Here is a 25,084-nt window from a genome sequence, read left to right as displayed (position 1 = left end):
AAGCCACAACCTCTGTGGGTCCATAGCCAACATCTAGGGATGGATCTGAGCCAATATTGGTCAGCACTGCCAGGAGTCAGTAAGCAAATCTAGGTATAAAGCAGGAAAGGGAGATGACAGGGTGGCACTTGCCATTTACCTCTTCTTCTGTCTATATCTATACTCACCTGTGAAAAGAGTTCCATATGATTATGGCCACTGCCTTGTTCCTACCTTCCAGACATTGAGCAAGCCCTGTCCTGGATAGTTCTAACCTGGATGCATATAAGGAAGGGAATTCTAGAGAGTGTAATTCCCAACTTAGTTATACAGACAAAGCAGAGTCTGGTGGCATGTATTATCTTTTTTTTTTTTTTTTTTTTGTCTTTTTTGCTATTTCTTGGGCCGATGCCACAGCATGTGGAGGTTCCCAGGCTAGGGGTCTAATCGAAGCTGTAGTCACCAGCCTAGGCCAGAGCCACAGCAACGCGGGATCCGAGCCACGTCTGCAACCTACACCACAGCTCACGACAACGCCAGATCATTAACCCACTGAGCAAGGGCAGGGACTGAACCCACAACCTCATGGTTCCTAGTCAGATTTGTTAACCACTGCACCACGACGGGAACTCCCTATTATCTTTTTTTTAAAGGTATAAATATTAGAGTTGGATAATTTTCTAGATTAAGAAGTAGTAAAGAATTTTCTAGAGGATTTTGCCGCTGTTTTGCAAAAAAAAAAAAAAAAAATCTTGCAAAAGTTAGAAGAAAATCCCACTAATTTAGACAACTCATCCACATAGGCTGTATAGAGTTGAATGATTATTTTTTCAAAAAGAGTTAAGATTCTTAAAATCATAGTCACAGGGAAGTTATCCTTAATTTTCTATAACCTAAGGAGCTTTTGGTGCATAGTCTTCAGATATTATTTTAATTGCAAAAAATTGCAGTAATATATTATTTTGTCATCAGGAGAAATTAACTATAAATTATTATACACATATATAACACACACATACACAAATCCATATATACTCATATATGCAGGATTCTACGTGGTCTCTTACCTGTATCTAATGTTTAATATATGTTTCTGATGAATTAAGACTGAAATTAGAACTATATAAGCATCATGAAACTCTCCTTATAGGTTTCTTTCTAAACACTGGTTTAAATCTGCTTCACTTTCTTTCTTGTTATTTTATTTTCCTACCACAGATATTCTCATTGTACAGAATGCATTGTGGCTTAGGTTTCATATATTTTGAAAGTATAAAAAAAATATTCCATGAGCAATGATGTCTTGATTTAAAAAATAGAAGTCTTTGAAGGGGCTTAGATCCATAATTTGGGAGGGCAAATTTTTAAAGGAAATTTTTAATTTTAATTTCTTTCAGAAGAGCAACCCTGCTTAGATATTTTCCAAGGAGAAAAGTGCTTTCTTTCAGGCTAAACTTTGCCAAAATAAAGTCAAAGAATATTGAATTGGAAGAAACAAGAGATACTTTAGAGTTCACCTGCCTGAGCTTCTCTTTACATAGATAATAAAATAAAGGTCTAGAGTGAATACATTCCTTGTCTAGAGTCACACAGCGTTTTATTTAGTGGCAGAACAAGTGCTGTGTTTCAGGGTCACCTGAGTATCAGTCAAATGCTCTTAAAACAAACAAACAAACAAACAAACTTTGGGACTTCCTGCTGTGGCTCAGTGGTAATGAGGACGTGGGTTAGATCTCTGCCCTCGCTCAGTGGGTTAAGGAACCGGTGTTTCTGTGATGTGGTGTAGGTTGTAGACCCAGCTCAGATCACATCTTGCTGTGGCTGTGGTGTAGGCCATGGGCTGCAGCTCCAATTCAACCCCTGGCCTGGAAACTTCCATATGCTGCAGGTGCAGCCCTAAAAACAAACAAACAAATTAATAAAATAAAAAAATGTTTTAAAAACTTTGTTGAGGAATAATTCACATATTATGTATTTCTCCCATTTCAAGTGTACAATTCAATTTCTAGTAAATCAGTGTTAGAACATTTTCATCACACCAGTTAGATCCCATGTACCCATTTACTCTTAACCCACCACCATCCCAACCCAGGATACCCCTAATCTACTGGTCTCCATAGATTTGGGGGTTTGGCACTGATCTTTTTACATATTATGCTGTTTGGTAAAAATATTTTGTCTTCTGTACTTTTATAAATACCATCAATATGAATTTTAACACTTTCTGAAGTATAGTAGTCTTACCAAAAACATTGTATTTATCCTTTGAAACTGTTCTATAAATGAAAATATACCTTCACTCCTGAATTAATTCAGTGGAAAAAAAATTGCATGCAACTGTTTTTAGTAGGATATCCCTAAATGATACAACACCAAATTGAATTGGTATTTATCATTTAGATAAAATGATTCATTTATTCTTGACAAAAATTTTATATTCTAAATAGAATTAATGCATGTTTCCTTTCAAGATACAGTTTATTCTCTATTTTATCAGAAAAGCAGAAATATTTGATAACACATGGAAATAAATTTTGATATTTGAATAAATTCATATCTAAACTGAAATGTCATTATTAGAGATACAACAAGAGATTTAGTTTCTGTTAGACCAGAGAATGGAAAACCTATCCAATAATCCCAAGAGCTACAACATACTTAAATTCAAAATCCCACAGGATTTCATATAGCCAGTGATTATTGTGCTTATGTGCTCAGATAAAGCTCAAAAGTATGAATTGAAAATGTGAGAATACCCATTTCCATAAATAAAAAATAAAGCAATTTAAATGCAATGATACACTCATTTCAGAAGCTTACACTTTGGTCATAAGATCAACATAAAATGAAGACTCATGCTGAAACTTGTTCATTTTTCATGAGGATAGTTCATCATTTGCAATATGTATCATTTACATAAAGTATTAGAATATATTAAAGGCATTTGAAAAGATAAGATTTTGTTTTTCATCCTTTGCAGCTATAAAATTGGGTTTTGGCTGGTATCTATTATTCTTTCAACTGAAACTGAGTTATTTCCTCTAATTCTCTAAACTGCTAACACTATAAAATAACAAAATCTATTCACCTGTAATTTCAGAACTATAAAGGAACCTTACAGATTGTATGTCCTTTGCTACACAAAGTGTGGTCCATGGACCGGCAGACTCAGCATCATCTGAGAAATTTTATCAAGTGCAGAGTCTCAAATCACCACAGACCTACTGAATCAGAGTCTGCATTTACACAAAAGTGTTTAATTTTGATGAATTCTATTTATTAATTTTCCTATAATGAATTATGCTTTTGGTACCAAGTCTAAGAATTCTTTGCCTAACCTTAGGTCTCAAGATTTTCCCCTACATTTTTATTAAAATTTTTAGAGTTTTACATCTTATATTTAAGTCTGTAACCATTTTGAGTCAATCTTTGGACAAAGTATGAAACTTAGCTCTAGGTTAATTTTTTGCCTATGGATGTCCATTTGCTTCTGCATCATTTGTTGAAAATTCTATTGAATTGGTTTTGCACATTTATCAAAAAGCAGTTGGGCATATTTGTGTGGGTCTACTTCTGAGTCTCTATTATATTCCATTGAAATATGTGTCTATCCCTCCATACTGTCTTGATTTTTGTAGCTGTATTGAAGTCAGGAACACTGATTACATATTCACTTTTTTAAAAAAATAAGTTGACAATTCTCTGTCTTTTCATAAATTTTAGAATACACATGTCTGTATCTACAAAAAGAAATCGATAGGATTTTACTAGGAATTGCATTAAATATATATTACGTATATATTTGGAGAAAACTGATGTCTTTACTATATTGAGCCTTTCAATCCATGTACCTGATATGTCTCTCCATTTATTTAGGTCTTTTTGATTTCTTTCATGAGCCATGTAGTCTCCAGCATATAAGTTTTACACAGGTTTTGTTACACTAAGTATTTCACTTTTTACAGCTATTGTAAATGATACTGTATTTCCAGTTTTAATGTCCACACATTCATTTGCTAGTATATAGAAATACAAATGATTTTGTATGTTTAATTTGAAGGAAACCTTGATTATCTCACTTATTAGTTCTAGAAGTTTTTGTAGATTTATTGGGCTTTTCTGCCTACATCAATGTAATCTGTAAATACTGATAGTTTTAGTTCTTCCTTTCTGATCTGTATAACTTTCATTTCCTTTCCTTGACTTATTGCATGGGCTGGAACTTCCAGCACGATGCTGAGCAGAAATGGAAGAACTGACATCCTTGCCTTGTACTAGCTCTTAAGAGAAAGCAGTCTCTCACCATTAAATTATGTTAGATAATAGGGTTTTTATAGATGCTTTTTATCAAGGTAAGGAACTTATTCTTCATCTTACTTTTATCATAAATGGATATTGAATTTTTCAAATAGTTTTTTTGCATCAATCCATGTAATCATATAATTTTTCTTTTTTAGCCTACTATGGTGAATCACATCAGCTTATTCCTAAATTTTGAAACTAGCCTTTTATTCTGGAATAAACCCCACTTAGTCCTGAAATATAATTCTTTTTATTGACTGCTTAATTGGATTTGCTAATATTTTCTAAGAATATTTGCATATATATTAATGAGTGATTTATTATTTAGTTTTCTTTTTTTTTTGTATTTTCTCTGTTTAGCTTTAATGTCAGGGAAAAACTGGGCTTCATAAAATGAATTGTGTCCCTCTTCTGTTTTCAGGAAGAGGTTGCATAGAATTTATATAATTCTCCTTTAAATGTTTGATAGATTTCTTCAGTGAAACCATCTGGGCATGGAGATTTCTTCCAAGGGAGTTTTAAAATTTTGAGTTCAATGACCTTAATAGTCATAAGGCTATTTAAATTATCTATTTCATATTGGGTGCATTGTTGTAGTTTGTATTTTTTCAAGGAATTGGTCCATTTTATCTAAATTGTCAAGTTAAATGTATAAGGTTGTTTATAGTATTCTTTTATTATCTTTTTGATGTCTGCACAGTCTGTAGTGATATATTACTTCAATCCTAATATTGGTAATTTGTGTCTTCTTTTTTCTTTGTCATTGTTGATAGAGGTTTGTTAATTGTATTGATCTGTTAAAAAAAAAAAGGTCTTTGTTTCATTGATTTTTTTCTATTGTTTTCTATTTTAAATTTTATTGATTTCCACTCTTAACTTTAGGAATTTGTCCCTTATATTAGCTTGCACTTTGTTTTGCTCCTTTTTTTCTAGATTACTGAGGTGGGGGCTTACATTGTTGACTTGAGACTATCCCTCTTTTCTAATGTGTGCATTTAGTGGTTTAAATTTCCCTCTCAATACTGCTTTGGATGTGTCCTACAAATTTTGATATGTTTTATTTTCATTTTCATTCAGTTCAATGTTTTTTAATTTGCCTTGAGATTTTCTCTTTGATTCATCAATTCTTTAGAAGTATTTTGCTTAGTTTCCAAGAGTTTGGAGATTTTCCTTTATTTTTCTGTTATTTATTTCTGCCGTGAATCCATTATAGCTGGAGAATGAACTCTGCATAGTTTCAATTATTTTAATTTTGCTTAGGTTTACTGAAGCTCTTGAGGCCCAGATATGATCTTTCTTTGTATATGTTCCATGGGCACTTGAAAACAATGTATACAATAGTCTCCTCTTATCTATGGGGGACATGGTCTAAGACTCTCAGTGGATACCTGCAAAGTTGGATCATACCAATTCCTATATACCCTGTTTTTTCCTACAAATACATACCTAAGATAAGGTTTAATTTATAAATTAGGCATGGTAAAAGATTAACAACAATAACTAATAATAAAAATAGAACTACTCTAACAATACGTTACAATAAAAGTTACGTGAATATGATCTCTTTTATTAAGTTGAGAACTTTCCCCTTTTCACTTAAAGGAAGGACTCTATGGCTTCTCTTTGGTATATCTCAATTGCCAACATCACTACTCATATTTTGAGGCCATTATTAAGTAAAATAATGGTTACTTGAACACTAGCACTGCAATGTTAAGGCCATAGTTGACTGCAGATGAGTGAAACCACAGAAAGCAAAACAATGAATAAGAGGTTCTGTATTCTCCTTTTGTTGAGGGTTTCTGTAAATGAAAGTTTTTCCTCCTAGAAGACTTTTCAAATAACAGTTCATCAGATTATGTTGGTTGCTGGTATTCTTCTATATCCTTGCTGGTTTTCTGTCTAGCTATTCTATCAATTATTGAGAGAAGGATGGTGAAGTCAATTTATGAGTTTGCTTTATGTATCTTGTAGGTCTTTTGTGTTTACACAGTTAGAATTGCTATGTCTTCTTAGTAGACTGATACTTTTATCATGACATAATAATTCTCTCTATCTCTAGCCATTTTCTTTGCTCTGAAGTTTGTTTTATCTGATATTAAACTAGCCATTTTTTTTCTTTTCCATTGATTGAGGTCTTCATGCTATTTCTTTTTCTATCCTTCTACTTTCAGCCTGCCCATATCATTATATTTGAAGTGAATTTTTTTTAGACAACATATAGTTGAGTCATGTTTTTAATCCTCCCTATAAATTACTGGCTTTTGTTTAATATATTTAGACCATAAGAATAAAATGCTACAGAGGAATACGCAGCCTGATTAGAAGATGAAGATTGTTAAAGTAGCATTAAATTATCAACATCCTCCTAAGCTCCTTATCTCAACTCCTAGTACTAGACGCTAGCACTAGAATCTCAAAAGCATCATGGATTCCTCTCTTACTCACCTCCCAATAATAGTTAATTGTTATGGAGCACTTATTTTGTGTGATGTGGTCAGCTAATCATTTTGCATTCATTAGCTTCTTTAGTCTTCATACTTTGCAAATGAGACAATTGAAGTTTAGAGAGGTAAGGATTACAGAGGGAGTGACTCAACCAAGTTCAGACACAGGTACACATGACTCCACAGCTGAATTTCACCAAGACCCTCTGTGGTCTCAAGAGTTTTGCTACTGCATTTTCCCTATAGTCCATCCCATATTTTCCATTTCTGGTACCAGCACTGAAGTTCTGATCCCCTTTTCTTTTGTACACAATGATTTTTAAAACCTCCTAATTGGGTCTCTCCACCACTATACTCTCCTTCCTCCAAACTGCCTTTCACAGGGTCCGCAATTATCATGTTAGACCTTCAGTGGCATAGCAGAAAGCATATGGAACATGAGATGAATCTAGATCACAATTCAGAATTAACTTCCTATGTAATCTAAGCAAGTTAACTAACCTCTTCACATCTCAATTTACTTATTTATACAACGAAAATATTTTACCTTCCTTTTGGATTGTTATATTAAATTAGATTTCACATAGGAAGTGCTAAGATAAAGGGCCTGTACGTAGTAGACATTCCATATATCTTAATTTCCTTCCTTTCCTTAAACAAAAATCAGCAGTTCCCCCTTGCCTATGGGGTACAATCAGAACTCGTCACCCTGGTGGACAGGCTCTTAGCCCTGGGCCTAACCTCTGCTTTCAGTCTCATTTCCCTCTACTAAGTCATTCCCCCCAAAATTCCAAATGCCTTTGGTCCTACCATTCCCTAATCCTGGCATACATTTGTCCCACTTTTCCGCCAACTAAAGTTATCTTTTAGGACCCTATTTAGAAATAATTTTCTTAAAAATCTCCTCTAAATACTCCCTTTACTTCCTAAGGTGAATAAGTCCCCACTCCTTCTTGTTCCTATAGGAAACTGCAGGTTCTAGCTGGATTAGGAGAGTGAGATTTTGCTCATATTTTATCCCCTAACACTATGCCCTGAAGTAGCAAAACAGCTAAAAGCTAAGGGTTTGAGACAGATAATCCTGGATTTGGATTTGACTATGCCATTTACTAACCTGAGTTATCACCCCATGACTCAATTATGTCATCTATAAAATTGCGAAGATGAGCTTCCCTATTTTATATGTTTGATGTGAAAATTAAAAATGTATGTGTTTTAGTAAGAAGTCTGATATATAGCTTGTGTTCAGCAAGATCAGTAACTATTTTCTATGTGTATCAATCCTAAATCTGTTCCTTAGTTGTGAAACTTTTCATCATTAAATAGGAAAAATAACTTATAGCTTGACAGTTCTCTTATGGCACAATGGTTCAGGATCTGGTGTTGTCACTGCAGCAGCTTGGGTCATTGCTGTGGCTTGGATTCAAACCCTGGACTGGGAACTTCCACATGCCACAAGTGTGGCCAAAAAAAGAGACTAATGAAATAATAATTTATAGCTGAAAGGTCTATGAGAATTGAATGGGAAATGTGTTAAAATAACTAACTCTTTCTGTGCTATATAGTATGTCCTTTATAGAGGCCCTTATTTTCTTGCCCTTACTCTCTTTTCTTTGAGCAATTCATGTGTTTTCTCACTTGGGTTTAAAAAGTTGTTTTTGTTTGTTTGTTTTGTCTTTTTAGGGTCTCACCTGTGGCATATGGAGTTTCCCAGGCTAGGGGTCAAATTGGAGCTGTAGCCACCAGCCTATGCCACAGCCACAGCATTGCCAGATCTGAGCCACATCTGCAGCCTAGACCACAGCTTACCACAACGCTGGATTCTCAATCCACTGAGCAAGGCCAGGGATCGAACCTATGTTCTCATGGATGCTAGTCAGATTCATTTCCGCTGAGCCATGATGGGAACTCTGGGTTTAATAAATATTTAAATGAAGGGACAGGATGACACAAGGAATATTTGGGGACTTGAATATATGAAAATATAGTAATCACATGGTTTTAAATAAAATTCCAAAAGTAAATTATTAAAAATCTAGTTCTTCTTGCAAAGTTCTCACTCTCCCTGTTGTTTTATTTGTTTGTTTGGTTTTTTTTATGGCTGGACTCAGGGCATATGAAAGTTCTCGGGCCAGGGACTGAATCTGAACTGCACCTGTGACCTGCACCACAGCTGCAGCATCACAGGATCCTTTAACCCACTGCTCCAGGGATCAGACCCTCACCTCTGCAGCAAACTGAGCCACTGCGGTCCAATTCTTAAGCCACTGCACCAGCAAGAACTCCTATTTGTTTTTGTTTTTTTAAGTGCACCTATCTCTTCTTCTCCAGGCTATCTTAGGGGGTCTGCTAGAGTTAATTCCTCAATGTCTGTACTTTGAGATGACTATAACTCACCTAAATCACCTAAAGATCATCTATATGATTTTAATTTAGATTAAAATCATCAGTCACTTGGAATATTCATGATTGGTGATAGAATTCTAATTTATAGTGCAGAAGACCCATAATCCACCCACGGCTTAAAACAGAATTCTTTTAAAATGACAGCATGGTACAGTGGAAAGAGCATTTAACTGAGAGTTAAGAAACCTGATTGCTGATGCCTGTCCTACTACTATTACTTCTGTGACCCTGGAAAGCAGTTTCACCTCTCTGCCTGTCAGTTCTCCCTTTATAAAATGAGAAATTGGAATGCCATGATCTCTGGTGAGTCCTATTATTCTATGTGCTGTAATACATCTTTCATAAATTGAGTGATTCAGATAATCAACAGAATGCTTCACCCTGTTAGGAGAGATATTTTGGAGCAACTCTTTTATATTATAATTTGACCCTGAATTCACCTAGAGGCTTATAGGGAAGAAATAAAAATTCATTATGCCCAAGGTCAGTTAGTCTGAATCAATTATCCCAGCAGATTATTTGTGCTAATGTGTTTACATGGCATGATCTCTCCTCCTGAAGCATTTCTGAGGTTTTGAGATTGCTTTTCATTTCCAAATAAAAAAGCTCCCAGCCACCTACACTCAGGAATACAGCAATAATGGATTATCATTATTCCTGACAGCATATGCTAATTCATAGACTTTTAAATGGAAAGAAAGCAGAGACTATGAAATGACTAGTTTTATGTTCTCTGAATCTATAATTTTTTTATCATGCAATACACTTTGACGTACAATTCAGTCCCTTAATATTCTGTTTTCATAAAAAGAATATGTTCTAATATGACCTTCTGATGCACTTGTAACTATCATCACTTATTACATAAGGCTGTTAAAATAGAAATAAGCAAATTTTAAATAGCAATACAGGCATCCCCTGCTTTTCAAAAATTCACTTTATACCACTTCAACTTTAACAAAAGACCTGCATTTAGTACATGTTTACGCTAACTGAAAGAAATCGAAGAGGATTTTTGCTTTTAAGAAGAAAGAGGAGTTCCCATCGTAGCTCACCAGAAATGAATCCAACTAGAAACAATGAGGTTGAGGGTTTGATCCCTGGCCTTGCTCAGTGGGTTAAGGAGCCAGCATTGCAGTGAGCTGTGTTGTATGTCGAAGACTTGGCTCGGATCCCGTGTTGCTGTGGCTGTGGTATAGACTGGCAGTTACAGCTCTGATTCGACCCTTAGCCTGGGAACCTCCATATGCCGTGGGTGCAGCCCTGAAAAGACAAAAAGCAAAAAAAAAAAAAAAAGTTGATCTTATGTTTTGTGCTTTAGAAAATTAAAATACAGAATCTAAAAAGTCTATAAAGTCAATGCCGTAGATTCATTCATTCATGCACATATTTATTCACTCAACAAATATTTTTTGAGGGGCTGTCACATGCCAGCCATGGGGTTAGAGACAGCAGAGAAAGGATCAACAGGGAAATGTTCTCTTCCTTTGAAGAGATTACATTTTATGTGGACTTGACAGAAATGCCACATAGTTCCAGTCTCCACAAGGAAATAGGCAGCTGTAGGACTTTGCAAAATGGTTATATGCATATGTATTTTTGTGCCTCTTTTCATAAATCATCGTATTAGTTTCCCAGGGCAGCTATAACAAGTTACAACAAACTTGGACATCTTAAAACAACAGAAAGCTATTGACTCACATTTCTGGAAGCCAGGAATCCAAAATCAAGGTGCTAACAGGGCCATGCTCCTCAGAGGCTGAGGGGAGGATTCTGTCTTGGTTTATGGCAATTTAACTCCAAATGCTGTCTCCTTCTTCACATTCCCATCTCTCCTATGTGAGTCTACGGTCCAAATTTCTCTTTTCTCAAAAAGACACCAGTTATTGGGATAGGGCTCACTTAAATCCAGTATGACTTCATCCTAATTTGAATACATCTGCAGAGGTGCTACTTCCAAATAAGATCATATTCATAAGTCATGAGTGGATGTGAATTTTGAAGGGGGCACTATTCAACCCCGTGTCCACTCTAAAAATCAACATAAATTAAACCACACATTAACAATCTCATGTATTATCTCCTTATAATTGTTAAGTTCTTCTCTTAGGATTTTGTTGCTTTTTACTTTTAGTCCCTTTTGAAATTGTTTGTGAACATTTTAGAATGGTTTGTAAATTCAATAGGCTTAACTGTAGTTTGTGACTCAAGTTCTATAGTATTTCTTTATTTTTTTTCCTGAAGTTGAATTCTTTTCTTATTCAAACTTAATGTTTACATTGACAATAGTTTTTCCAGTTAAATTAGGAGATTCTGACTCATTACAGAAGCTGGCTACTTTGAAAGTGCTGTAAAATTGTGCCTGCCTTGGACCAGAGGATCCTTTTCCTTTCTAATAATTAAAAACTTTAATTTTTCTTATTATAAGTGCCATTCTCTACACTTTTAAAATGTGAATGGAAAATAAACTATACCCTGATGGGGACTCTCATTCTAATCAACCAAACTATTAGGGCAATTTTTTTTGTTGTTTTGTTAGGGCTGCACCCACAGCATATGGAGGTTCCCAGGCTAGGGTTTGAATCTGAGCTACAGCTACCAGCCTGCACCACAGCCACAGCAACACCAGATCCAAGCCACATCTGCAACCTACACCACAGCTCATGGCAACATCACAGCTCACAGCAATGCCAGATCCTTAACCCATTGAGCGAGGCCAGGGATAGAACCTGTGTCCTCATGGATACTAGTCAGATTTTTTTCCGCTAAGCCACAACCAGAACTCCATGTTAGGGCAAATTTTTGAGACGGTACTCTTACCCAACTTGTCCCCTCTCTCCTAACCTAAAAATAGCACAAATCCCAAATGCAACACAAACCCAACATGTAACGTAAACTCCCAAAGCAGCCAATCTCCAGACTACCTAACTCAACTCTGAGGCCGATTGTAATCATAAGCAACCACACTCATCAACTTACCCTAATAACCTAGATCACCTTCTAGTGATACTTTGTAATCTGTCTCTTCTATTATGATTAACTTCCGTGAGCAAAATTATCAAATAATTTTAAGATATAAAAGTTGAAATACTGGAGTTCCCTTTGTGGCTCAGTGGTTAACGAACCGGACTAGGATCCATGAGGATGAGGGTTCAATCCCTGGCCTTGTTCAGTGGGTTAACGATCCAGCATTGCTGTGAGCTGTGGTGTAGGTCACAGATGCGGCTCAGATCCTGAGTTGCCGTGGCTGTGGTATAGGCTGGCACTGTAGCTCTGATTGGACCTCTAGGCTGGGAATGTCCCCCTATCTGCTTACAGAGAAAACAATGATTAGACATGCAGCCTTTCAAACCTTTCTCTATACCTACAACATATAGGTGTGCTTATGTCTGTGTATCTATTTTTTTATTCATACACATTTATAATTTTCTGGGTTGGTTTCTGGTAGGTGTTTTTCTGTAAGAAAACTAGATTATACTATACATATTATATTGCAATTTGCTTTTATGACTTAAAATGTATTGAAATTATTTTACCCAGGCAGAACTCATAGATAGTTTTCTAATATACAACTGCACCATAATTCATTAAATTATTTTCTGAATCATGGACATTTAGATCATTTCTTCTTTGAGGGTTCACAACGGTGCTGAAATAAACATTAATATGTATTGAATATTTGGTGGTAGAATTGACTCATAGAAATAGGATTGCTGGTAAGTATATGCAGTTTTTATTTTAGAGTCAAGTACAATCAAAACACACTTGAAGGATGGCATCTATTTCTCTCTTTTTTTTTTTTTTTTCTCATGGAGAGCAATCTGCGATGCTAAAATGATCAAGTGTTTTTACCTACACTTTTGTGGATTGTCAGTGAAACTGAATATCTTTTCAAATGTTATTTCTCCATTTATATCTCTTCCTTTAATTGTTTTGCCTACTTCCTATTCCACTTTGCTACTGGGATAGTTATCTCATTGATTTTGGAGAAAGTCTCCATATTATGGCTATTAAACTTTGTCTTATGTGTGCTACAAATATTGTCCCTGGGCTGCCATTTGTCTTTGCTTTTAGCATATATTTCTACATAGACATTTAAAATTTTTCTGCAGTCAGATGTGTCCATAATTTACTTTGTCATCTCTGAGTTGGGAAGGTCTTTTTCACGCAGGATTTTAAAAGAATTATTAAGACTCAAGACATCATGTTTGCATACAACATGAAAGTAAGTCTAATTTAATTTTGTAATGAATAGCCAATAATATGTGAAAGCTCATTTGAATCCTTATTTCGAAATGCTGTCTTCATGATAAACCATGTTTGGTTTCTTGACTGCTTGATTGATCAAATCTTGGCATTAACACCCTGTTTTAATTACATAGCTTCATATAATGTTTGCAAACTCACCCCATTAGTCTGTTTCCTGATTTTCTTGGTTATCCACAAGCATTTAGTCTTGCAAATAAATTTTAGAGGAAACTTTTAGAGTTCTAAAATAAAAGTCCATTGATATTCCATTGGAATTTTTATTAAAATTGTATTAAACCAATAAAGTAAAAGAAAAATTGCCATTTTACAATATGGAGTCTTCCCATATGGAAACATTGGGGATTTTTGTTTTGTTTTGTCTCTTATTCATTTCAAATTTTTTGTTCAGATCTGCTTTTCCCTCACTCCACCTGGGTTAGTTAAGTGTTTTTATTTCTTATTCTCATAATACTCCAACCTGGGTCTATTGTAGCACAAAGCACAGGGAAATGCAATTGTTTATCAGCTTCAGTATTCTACTGCTCTTAAGACATGAGAGCCTCTTCATTCCATTGCTATAGACCTACCAGCTAATTGAGCCCTAGTGTATAGCTGGGGTTCTGTTCATCTGTTCTCCCAGCCTCTGATCTCTCTCCATTTTAGACCTCCTTCCATATGCTAAAAGAGGTAGAAAATGCTGTTGATTTTATTCAAATTCTGTCATCTCCCTCCCTGAGCCTGTAGCTCTATTTCTGCTCCATTAATTCAAGTTCCATTTTCCCTCACCTGGAGCCATGTTTCTCTAACTTAAAAAATAGACAAGAGAAAAGAGGAGAGAAAAATTCTACAAATCTCATTGTCAAGTCAAATTTTTATGGCTTTGCTTACAGACATACAAATAAAATTTGGTGTAAATGCCTTACACTTACAGTTCTTATACAAACCTAAAACCAAAGCAATTTATACATTAAATACTTTCATAACCAGTACCATTAAAATTACTGAATTAGTTTAAAGTGACAGTACTATTTTGCTGAAGCTAACCTTCCAATTTTGAATTGAGTATAAAGTATGCACAAATCTATTTCTATATAATCTGTATCTGTGTTTTTACTTCTACGACTCTTAATCATAGAGTCTTTTGAATGTTTCACAAAATAGTTTTGATAACTCAGGAATATGCTATTTCAGAATAATCAGATTTCATACTAGCTAAACTGTGGCACTATGAAGCTCTAAAAACCCCAATTTTAATTAGCTGTCATTTGATAAAATTAGTAAAACTTATTTTTTCATTTGAAGATAAGGTGGACATGCAGGAGTTATTGAAATTGGCAATATTTGGATGTATAGAATCAGATGTAAAATATTATCTCATCAGTGATGCAAATTGGTACATATAAAGATATGGTTATTGATCGTAAAGTGAGAGACAAGCCAATACCACTGGGCACCGATAACTTAGTTTTCTCATCACATTTTTTAAACTAGTATACTCTGTAGGACTTTGTTTATATAGCATGCCTTGCCAAAGAGAAAACTTATGAATAATTTTTGTTTTTAATGGCTGTGCCTGTGGCATATGGGAGTTCCCCAGCCAGGGATTGAATCCAAGCTGCCGCTAACCCCTACACCACAGCTGTGGCAACACCAGATCTTTTAACCCACTGCATTAAGCTGGGGATTGAACCCATGTCTCTGCAGCAACCCAAGCCACTGTAGTTGGATTCTTAACCCATTGAACAACAGGAACTCTGTTAGGAACAATTTTTAAGTACTGATGTAGGGATGATTTTTCTCCTTGCAATAAAGTGTAATGTAAGGAGGTTCAACTTTCAGGTTAACTAGCTCTCAGAATAAATAAAGCTATACTTATTACTCATGTTATTAAATGATAGATTGTCTGATTAAATGACATCTTGGTCAATTTTGATTTAAAAAAAGGAGAAGTTTCTGACTTTTTCTCAGGACAGAAAGCTTTTAGGTTGGCCCTTTAACTCATTACTAAGAAAGCAAGTCTTCTAAAACTGTCAGCCTTTCCTTGATTCTTAAAATTGATTTAAAATGCTACCCCTGGAGTTCCCGTCATAGCTCAGTGGTTAACAAACCCAATTAGTATCCATGAGGATGTGGGTTCAATCCTTGACCTCACTCAATGGGTTAAGGATCCGGCATTGCAATGAGCTGTGGTGTAAGTCGCAGACACCGCTTGGATCTGGCGTTGCTGTGGCTGTGGCGTAGGCCGGCAGCTGTAGCTCCCCTGGGAAACTCCGTATGCCATGGGTGCAGCCCTAAAAAGACTAAACTAAACTAAAATAAAATGCCACCCCTACATGAAATCTATCAGAGGTGGTCATTCCTTGAACCCCACTGAATTTAGTTCCTAGCTCTACTACTGTAGTTAGAGCCCAAATTTTTATTTTATTTCTTACATGTTTTTCCCACTCATTTATCTGTCAGATCTTTGAATGAATCTAGTAGAAGTTCAGAATCTTGCAGATAATATTCAGAAAATGTTTAATGAATGATAAATAAAAAAAAAATGAAGGCACTCTCCCTTTGTCAAAAGTTGCCACCACTCAAACAATGCTCTGGTGCAGTAATGAACTTGTGTTGTCCCTCTGTCTCTCTGCTTCAATTTACTACACACATGTAAAGTTGATGAAGTTCTTTGCCTCAGCAGAAGGGAAAACTGAACTGTATACTTTCAAAGTTTTCAAAGCAGGTGGCTTTTTTGTGCAAGGCCCTAAACTTAGTTTTCCAAGTCCCCTTATAGATAGACAGAATTTCTCCATGGGGAATAAGTAGGAAGGACTAGTGACACATCTCACATGTTCTAGACTATTTTTTTCTTGGTCCTTAAATTCAATGAGTGGGGCATGAAGGCACCTTGAAGCTCAGGATGCTTCCTTCCTTGAAAATTTCTCTAAGTAGAAAAGAATCCAAACTGCTGTCTAATCTAGTACCCTGGTCCTAGGCTTCCTCTAGCCACTTTTAGGTCCAGGTACAAAATGCCCATAGCAGGGTGACCAACTGTCCTGGTTTTCTTGGTACCAAGAGGTTTCTTGGAATGCGGGAATTTCAGTGCTAAAATGGGACAGTCACAGGCAAACTGGGAAGGCTGATCATTCTAAATTTGCAAAACACCATGAGCCCTCTTGTCCAGTCCCCTGGTAGAAAGATATATTTAAGCCAATCTAGTAACTCCAGGCTTTATAGGTGATAGGCACATGTATAAAAAGTGTCTGTTGGAGTTCCCATTGTGGCTTAGCAGAAATGAATCTGACTAGAATCCATGAGGACACAGGTTTGATCCCTGGCCTCACTCAGTGGGTTGAGGCTCCAGCGTTGCCATGAGCTGTGGTATGGGTTTCAGATGTGGCTTGGATCCTGTGTTGCTGTGGCTATGATGTAGGCCAGCGGCTACAGCTCCAATTCTACCCCTAGACTGGGTACTTCCATATGCCTTGGGTGCAGCCCTAAAAAGACTAAATAAATAAATATATAATTTTTAAAAAGTGTCTGTCAACCATCTTAACCATCCCCCTCCCCCTGACACACACACCTTCTTTTTCTGGGCTACAATATTTCTTTAGTTACAGCAATGGATCTTAAATCTTACCATGCAACAGAATCACTTGGAGGTCTTATTAAAATACAGATTACTGAAGCCCACTGCCAGAGTTTCTAATTCAGTAGGCCTAGGGTAGGGCTCAAAAATTGCATTTCTTTTTTTTTTTTTTTTTTTTTTTTGGTCTTTTTGGCTTTTCTAGGGCCGCTCCCACGCGGCATATGAAGATTCCCAGGCTAGGGGTCTAATCGGAGCCGTAGCCACCAGCCTACGCCAGAGTCAGAGCAATGGGGGATCCGAGCCTCGTCTGCAACCTACACCACAGCTCACTGCAACGCTGGAGCCTCAACCCACTGAGCAAGGCCAGGGATCAAACCTGCATCCTCATGGATGCTAGTCTGATTCATTAACCACTGAGCCACAACGGGAACTCCAAAAATTGCATTTCTTACAAGGTACAAGGTGATACTCATGGTTCAGGTCTGGGGACCTAGCTTTGAGAACTACTACTCTAGAAGTTTGCATTTTACATTCTTCTAAAACTAACATATAATCAAAAAAGAGTCAATTGAAAATATGAAGGCATGAATCAACCATATAAATTCCAAAGAGTCAGTCTTCATTTCTTAAGCAGTTCTCAGTGGTCAGTACAATTAAAAAATAAAATTTTAATGCACAAAGTTTTAAATATAAAAGTTTTGCAGAGAGGAGTTCCCGTCATGGCTCAGCAGAAATGAATCTGACTAGCATCCATGAAGACACAGATTCCGTCCCTGGCCTCGAGCAGCAGGTTAAGGATCCACTGTTACCTAGAAATTATCATGCTAAGTGAATGAAGTTAGACAGTGAAACACCAATGTCATATGCTATCACTTACATGTGGAATCTAAAAAAAATGATTCTTTGCAGAACAGATATTGACTCACTTTGAAAACTTGTTTCCAAAGGAGACAGGTTGGGGGGTGGGGGGATAGGCTGGGGGTTTGGGATGGAAATGCTATAAAATTGGGTTTTGATGATTGCTGTACTATTACAAATGTAATAAAATTCATTGAGTAATTAAAAAAAAAAAGGATCCAGTGTTGCCTTGAGCTGTAGTGTAGGTCGAAGACATGGCTCAGATCTGGTGTTGCTGTGGCTGTGGTGTAGGCCAGCAGCTACAACTCCAATTAGACCCCTAGCCTGGGAACCTCCATATGCTGCGGGTGTGCCCCCCCCCAAAAAAAGAAAGTTTTGCAGAGATATGGGGGATTTTTCTATTACTGGGTTTACTTTAATGACTGTTATTTCTCAGTGGAAAAGTAATCAAACAGTACCAAACAGGTCTGGTGACATTTGGTCCTTCTTCTATGTGCGAAAACCTACAATAGAAATATTCTTTATACTTAAACTGAACCATAGTTTCCCAATAGTCATTTTCTCTGACGTACTAAACAGGAAAAAAAAAAAAGTTCATTTTGATAATACAGTCTACATTTCTTGCAACCTATGAAAACTTTGTTTTTTTTATTTCATTATTTAAAGTTTTATTGAAGTATAGCTGATTTACACTGTTATGATAATTTCTGCTGTACAACAAAGTGATTCAGTTATACATGTACACACATCCATTCTCTCTCAGATTCTTTTCCCACATAGATCATCACAATTGAACCTATGAAACTTTTTAATGCAGCTGAACATGTAACAAAAGTGTAAAAGCAACTCCAGAACGTAAATATGTATTTGATTTTATGCCCATATTCTGCCCATCTCTTGTTCGCCACAGTACACAAATTTTGCAATTCACTTGTGGAAACATATCCCTTATCTTCAAAGAAATGTTTCAAACCGCCCTCATTTAGATGTCATATTTGACCTAGGAGAAACTAAATACTGTGCTTTGATAACAGAATTTCAATCCCATATCTTTAAAATGTTTCTAGGGAAATATGTCTGAAATAGAAAAAGTTTCCATTTTTATGAATAAAATGAATTTCTAAATGTCCCAATCTCAGACATTAGGTTTCAATAATAACTACTTTGTTTTTGTTCCCAGCGTTGTGGTGGTGCCCTGGCCATTCCCTTGTGTGCATTCCAGGGGACTGTGTCTCTCCAAGCCCCAACCGGGAAAACCCTCTCTCTTTCTACCTACGAGGTGAGTGCAGAAGGACAAAAAATAACCCCAGCCTCTAAGAAAATAGAAGTCTATCGATCCAAGAGTGTTGGCCATGAACCAAACTCGGAAGATTCTCCTTCCACGTTTGCGGACACCAGTGTGAAAATACACTTGGAGGTTCTTGAAATTTGTGATAATGAAGAGGCCTTGGACACTGTGTCCATCATTAGCAACATCAGCCAGTCCTCCACACAGGTCAGATCTCCATCCCTACGCTACTCACGAAAAGAAAACAGATTCGTTTCGTGTGATTTAGGGGAGACAGCTTCATATTCTCTCTTTTTACCCACAAGCAATCCTGATGGCGATATCAACATCTCCATTCCAGACACCGTTGAAGCACACAGGCAGAACAGTAAAAGGCAGCACCAAGAGAGGGATGGCTACCAGGAGGAAATCCAGTTGTTAAACAAAGCTTACAGGAAAAGAGAAGAAGAAAGCAAGGGTGACTAGTGATCCATGGGCCTAATGAAGGATCTGTAACTTCACATTGCTACACTAACACCTTTGTTCTGACGCTATTAGATTTCTATTTTTATTTGTTGGTTTACCTATGCTTTACAGACTTAATAGCTAATTATTTTTAGTGCAGACAGCTGAAACCAGTGCGAACACTTAAGTGCTTTTGACATGTTACTTATAGATCACACACTGTGGTAATTAAAAGATTTTGTTTCTTATCCAATTTCTAAAAATCTTTTTCTAAATCTAATCTTGGTCTAGTATACTAATGTTTTTGCCTATGTTTGTCAACCTTAGAGTAAACAGAAAATTGTATAGACTCAATGAATATACCACTTCCCATGCACGTGTTTCTACACATAATGTTGGCCTTTATTGCAAGATGGGAAAATGGCATTTGGGAATGAAAGAAACGTAGCTAAACTCTGAGTTGTATTTGAAGAGGTCTGCCGAAATGTGGCTAGCAAAGCAAGCCTATTAAACGTACTGCTTTAGCTTTTCACTGATGTCTAGGAAATATATTCCTGTGTAAAATGGCAATTAGCTTCCAACTTTGAAACATGCATGTCCCTGGTCTGTAAATAGCTGTTCCCTTCATTTCTATAAAATACTAGTTGTTTACTGAATTTCCCTCTTAAATATGAGTGTTTTCCTTTCATCTTTTCAGTATGTCAAGACTGCCCTTAAAACAAATGTGTTGTATGTTACAAGTAGAATCAGAAGTAGCTCTTACTTCAGACATTATTGGAAAAGGTTGTAAATATGTACTTTTCATTTCTAGAATTATTTTGTTTATTTGAACAGGAATTGGGGAAAAAAACACTGCAAAACTGAGTTCTATGAGCGGCATCCAAGTAGAGTAACAAACTTCTGGGCAGAACAGAGGAAAATCCTCTAAATCCAAACAAAAGTTTGTTTCTAAAGCACAGATTTGGCAAACTTTCTTAGCCATTCTTGAAGCATAGAAGATTTTAGTTCACATGTTATCACAAATTTAGGTGCTTTTTCATTTCCTTCCCAAAGATGTGTATCTCAAGCAAGGAAACAATTCAATAGACTTATTAAGTGATTGTGAGGAATATATTCCAGGATTAATTTTTAACTGTGTTACATTGCAAAAATGCAAACACAAACTTGTCAGAATATCATTTATATATATATTTCAAAAATTATGAAGTGATTTTTCTTCAATTTGCTTTATTCTAATCTTTATGAAAACATATGTTAAATGTATTGCTTAAATGTTTATTTTCCAAAATTATTAAAAGTTGACATTTTACACAGCTTTAAGCTTGGTATACTCTTACCTCACTCACATATCTTAGTTATTATTTCCAGACTGAGTTAATTAATTTTTAAATATTTATTTTGGTTTCTACTTTATTATATTGAACCAGAATTCTAAATTACTTGACATGGGCTTTCAAATTGTTTCATCTTCAGAAGATTTTTTTTTTTTTTTTGCTACAAAGAAGTTATTTTTAAAAATAATTATCTCAGTAGCTTTTCCCTATCTCTTAGCTAACTTCTCAATATTTTATTATCTAAACTTGGGAATTAAATCTAATACCACTAGTAATGTTTATAAAGAAAGCCTCAAATAATGCATAACATAAATTCAGATTCAGATGTATTGTCGTTACAAATATATTTAACTTAAAACAACACTTTTTAGCCTCAAACTTGAGGGTTAATTTAACATAATGAGAAATGCCCAGATCAATCTGATGCTATAAATCAATAGCATTAGAAGTTATTATAAAAGCAAAAGGTGAATTGAATATTCTAATAATGCTTTCTAAAAGATAGGCTTTGATTTCTTAAATTTAGGTGAATAATTTTATAAAAGAAAAGTCATTTTGCTGCTTAAAGTGCTTAAAATTTCTGATAGCAAGGAAATTAGAAACAGAATAATAATAAAACTGAAGGAAATATTAAAGACAAATCCTTTTTAACTGCTCAGCACATTGAGTGAAGAGGAGAAGTTGCTGAAAGTCAAGATTTAAAGGACACAAGAATCGGATTAGAAGACAGTAATATGCTTTTTCTCTCCCGTGTTCCATTTTCTTTTCACTGGATTTGGGCCTATGCTGGAAGAACTAAAACAAAAAAACAAAAAAACTAGAACATTCTCATTTAATTGTCCTTTGTTGTTGAATTAACCATATAATGGATACACTTAAAAGTTCTGTTGTGTTGATTCAATACCAGGACTATTTAGCTCAAAGCCATAGTTTGAGAGGTTAATCAGCATCACATTACTAACCTGTAACACTCCAAACTCCAGGGAACAGTAGTTGGATCTACAAGAAAAATGTACAGGGGGCCATGCCTAAACATGAATGGCTCTTACCATTCCCTTTTAGGAGAGGAGAAGGTTCAGCTACACCAGTATAAAGTCTACTTATTCTCTCTCTCTCTTTTTGGCCTGTGGCTTATGGAAGTTCCTGGGCCAGGGATCAAACCCATGCCTCAGCAGTGACCTGAGCAGCAGCAGTGACAACACCAGATCCTTAACCCTGTGTGCTGCTTACTCTTTAATGTGATTATGATGGTAAAAATGTGTTTCTGGCATAGGAAATACCCTTATGGATATCTTATGCTATATTTAAATATCTGACCTTTGTATTGTTATGTTGTTCTTATTACTAATAAATATTCTGTTTCATATAGTTTATCTCTTTTCTCTATATATTGATGTCTCTGAAGACAAAAACTATTTACCTAATAAAAATATCACCATCTGGTGGTGACTCCTATAAACTGAAAAGACATAATCCCTAAAATTTCCCAATAATATAAACCCATATAATTCCAATGACTGCAAAGAGTTATGACTGACAGAGGCAACCATTTGAAGACGGCAGATATCACAATATTATTTAAAATACAAAAAAGAGACTTGATAATGTATTATTTGGAAGGTTTTTCTCAAAATAGTTCTGCAGTATTGGATTTCATAAATAAATTTCTTAATTTCTTATACTCTTCAGCTACCTTCATTCATGTATTTGTCATAATATTTAACAAATTCCTATTCCATGCTAAAAATTTTTCTAGATATTTAGGATTTTTTTGTCTTTTTTTTTTTTTTTTTTTTTTTTAAAGGCCACAGCCAAGATATATACATGGAGGTTCCCAGGCTAGGGGTCGATTCAGAGCTGTAGCTGCTGGCCACACCACACCCATAGCAATGCCAGATTGGAGCCATGTCTGCAACCTACACCAGAGTTCACAGAAATGCCAAATCCTTAACCCACTGAGTGGGGCCAGGGATCAAACCTGCATCCTCATGAATACTAGTTGGGTTCATTACCACTGAACCATGATAGGAACTCCAAGATATGTAGAATTTTAACTGTAAACAAAACCAAAACAAACATATATACTGTGGGTGGACTGTAAGCACACATTCCACATTAGATTTCTCTCACTTCCAACACCAAGTACAAGTTCTGGCTGTTCCCCAAACCACTATCAATTTTAATAATTCACTGGAAGGACTCACAGAATTCCTTGAAAGGTGTATACTCACAGTTATAGAAAGAATACAGATTAAAATATGCCAAGAAAAGAAGCACGTAGAGTAGGATCCAGAAAAATCCTAAATGTGGAGCTTCTGTTTTCCTTTCCCCATGAAATCATGAAGAGCATTACTTCCCTAACAACGTGTGACAACATGTGTGGAGTATTGCCAGTCTTGATGGCAGTCCAGTCTCTACTTGATGTCTAGTCTCTAATGGGATTCCATCATGATAGGAGTAGGGTAAGCATGGTTGACTGCTCACAAGACTGATCCCAGTTTCTAGCTCCTTAGGAGGTCAGGCTTATTTGCAAGGAATAGCTCAAAGCTTCCACCTTAAATCATATTGTTATTATCTGGTGGGTCTAAGGGCCACAAACAAAGTCACTCCCATCAGGCATGACATTCCAAAGTTTAGAGATTGCATCCTCAGAAGGGCAAAAGCCAGCCCTCTCTTTGAATAGGATTAAGTTCTTCACTATTCATTAACATACGTATATGAGTATACATACACACATATGTATGTATATATCTCAGTGCTAAGTATTTTGACAGGAAATAGGCACCAGTGGTAATAAAAATGCTAAGAAGAAAAATTAGAATAACGGGATAATGACAGAAGGAATGTTTTAAAAAATATTTTGGTCAGGAAAGGCTTCACTGAGAAGGTAAAATTTCTTCAGAAACACAAGTCCAAGATCAAGGTCTGGACTGATTTAGTTCCTGATAAGAGCTCTCTTCATGGCTTGTAGAGAGCCTCTGTTCTCACAGGGTCTTTCTTCTGAGGACTTGTGTCTCTCTGGTGTCTTTTAAGAATTCTCTCTTGGGAGTTCCCGTTGTGGCCCATCAGAAAGGAATCTGACTAGTATCCATGAGGATGTGGGTTTGATCCCTGGCCTCCCTCAGCGGGCTAGGAATCCAGCCTTGCCATGAAATATGGTGTAGGTCATAGATGCGGCTTGGATCCTGCGTTGCTGTGGCTGTGGCATAGGCCGGCAGCTCCAATTTGACCCCTAGCCTGGGAACTTCCAGACGCCACAGGTACAGCCCTCCAAAAGCAAAAAAAAAAATCCTCTCAAACAATCCACACTGCTTCCTTCTCATTTTGTCCCTACCATCTCCAACATGACTCTTCAGTCTTATTTACTGAAATAATTCATATATTTGTCATAACAGGTGTATCCAAAGGGTTCATTTATTGTAACTATTCATTCCTAATCCTAATATTTGACAAGTACTCCCAAAATGTATAATCTCAGTCTGCTCTCTCTGTGCCTTTAACTAAAATAACCAACTGCTTTCTAGACATCTCAATTTGCATGTTTGGAATGTTTCACAGGTGCCTCAAACTCTACAAGAATTAATTAAACACATTAAGTCAATCCTCCCGCAAGCCCTTCAAATCCTCCTCATCCTATATTCACCACAGGATAATGTTATCTTTCCATTTGATCACCTTTCAAATCTTAAACTTGTAAGTCATCTGACCCTTTCCTCTAATTTTCCACATCCAATGAATCATCAAAAAATCTTGACAATTTTTGTCCCCTACTGTCTCTCTACCCCTCCTTTTTTCTCTTTTTAAAGCCACACTTGTGGCATATGGAAGTTTCCTAGCTAGGGGTCGAATTGGAGCTGCAGCTGCAGGCCTATACCACAGTCATGGCAATACCAGATCTGAGCTGCACCTGTGACCTATACCACAGCTTGTGGCAATGCCAGATATTTAACCCACTGGGCAAAGCCAGGGATCAAACCCACAACCTCATAGAGACAATCTTGTGTCCTTAACCTGCTGAGCCATACTGGGAACTCATTACCCCCTCATATCTCTTAATTCCAGTCCTTTCCATATGCCATCTTGCTCTGTCATCCCATTTGGTTTCCCCTATATCATAGCCTATTATTAGTCTCGCTACATCCACACTTACCTCCTCCATTCTTTTCTACTCAAAGCAGTCAAAGTAATCACTGCCCTACTTAAAATG

General features: G+C 36.2%; 1 protein-coding gene across 2 annotated transcripts in view; it reads left to right on the top strand.

The window, feature by feature from the left end:
- Window positions 1-20,628, top strand: part of GPR149 (G protein-coupled receptor 149) — a 63,547-nt gene extending 42,919 nt beyond the window's left edge. The window contains exons 4-5 of one of the 2 annotated variants that reach the window (XM_021068449.1): window positions 18,992-19,306; window positions 19,405-20,628. In XM_021068449.1, coding sequence (XP_020924108.1) covers window positions 18,992-19,306; window positions 19,405-19,413 — 324 coding nt within the window. In that variant the 3' untranslated portion in view covers window positions 19,414-20,628. 2 annotated transcript variants of the gene reach the window in all.

The sequence above is a fragment of the Sus scrofa genome, chromosome 13, assembly GCF_000003025.6.
Source record: "Sus scrofa isolate TJ Tabasco breed Duroc chromosome 13, Sscrofa11.1, whole genome shotgun sequence".
In the NCBI taxonomy this organism is placed as follows: Eukaryota; Metazoa; Chordata; class Mammalia; order Artiodactyla; family Suidae; genus Sus; species Sus scrofa.
Note: the sequence above shows the minus strand (reverse complement) of the source record. Positions and strands in the feature narration are given on the sequence as shown.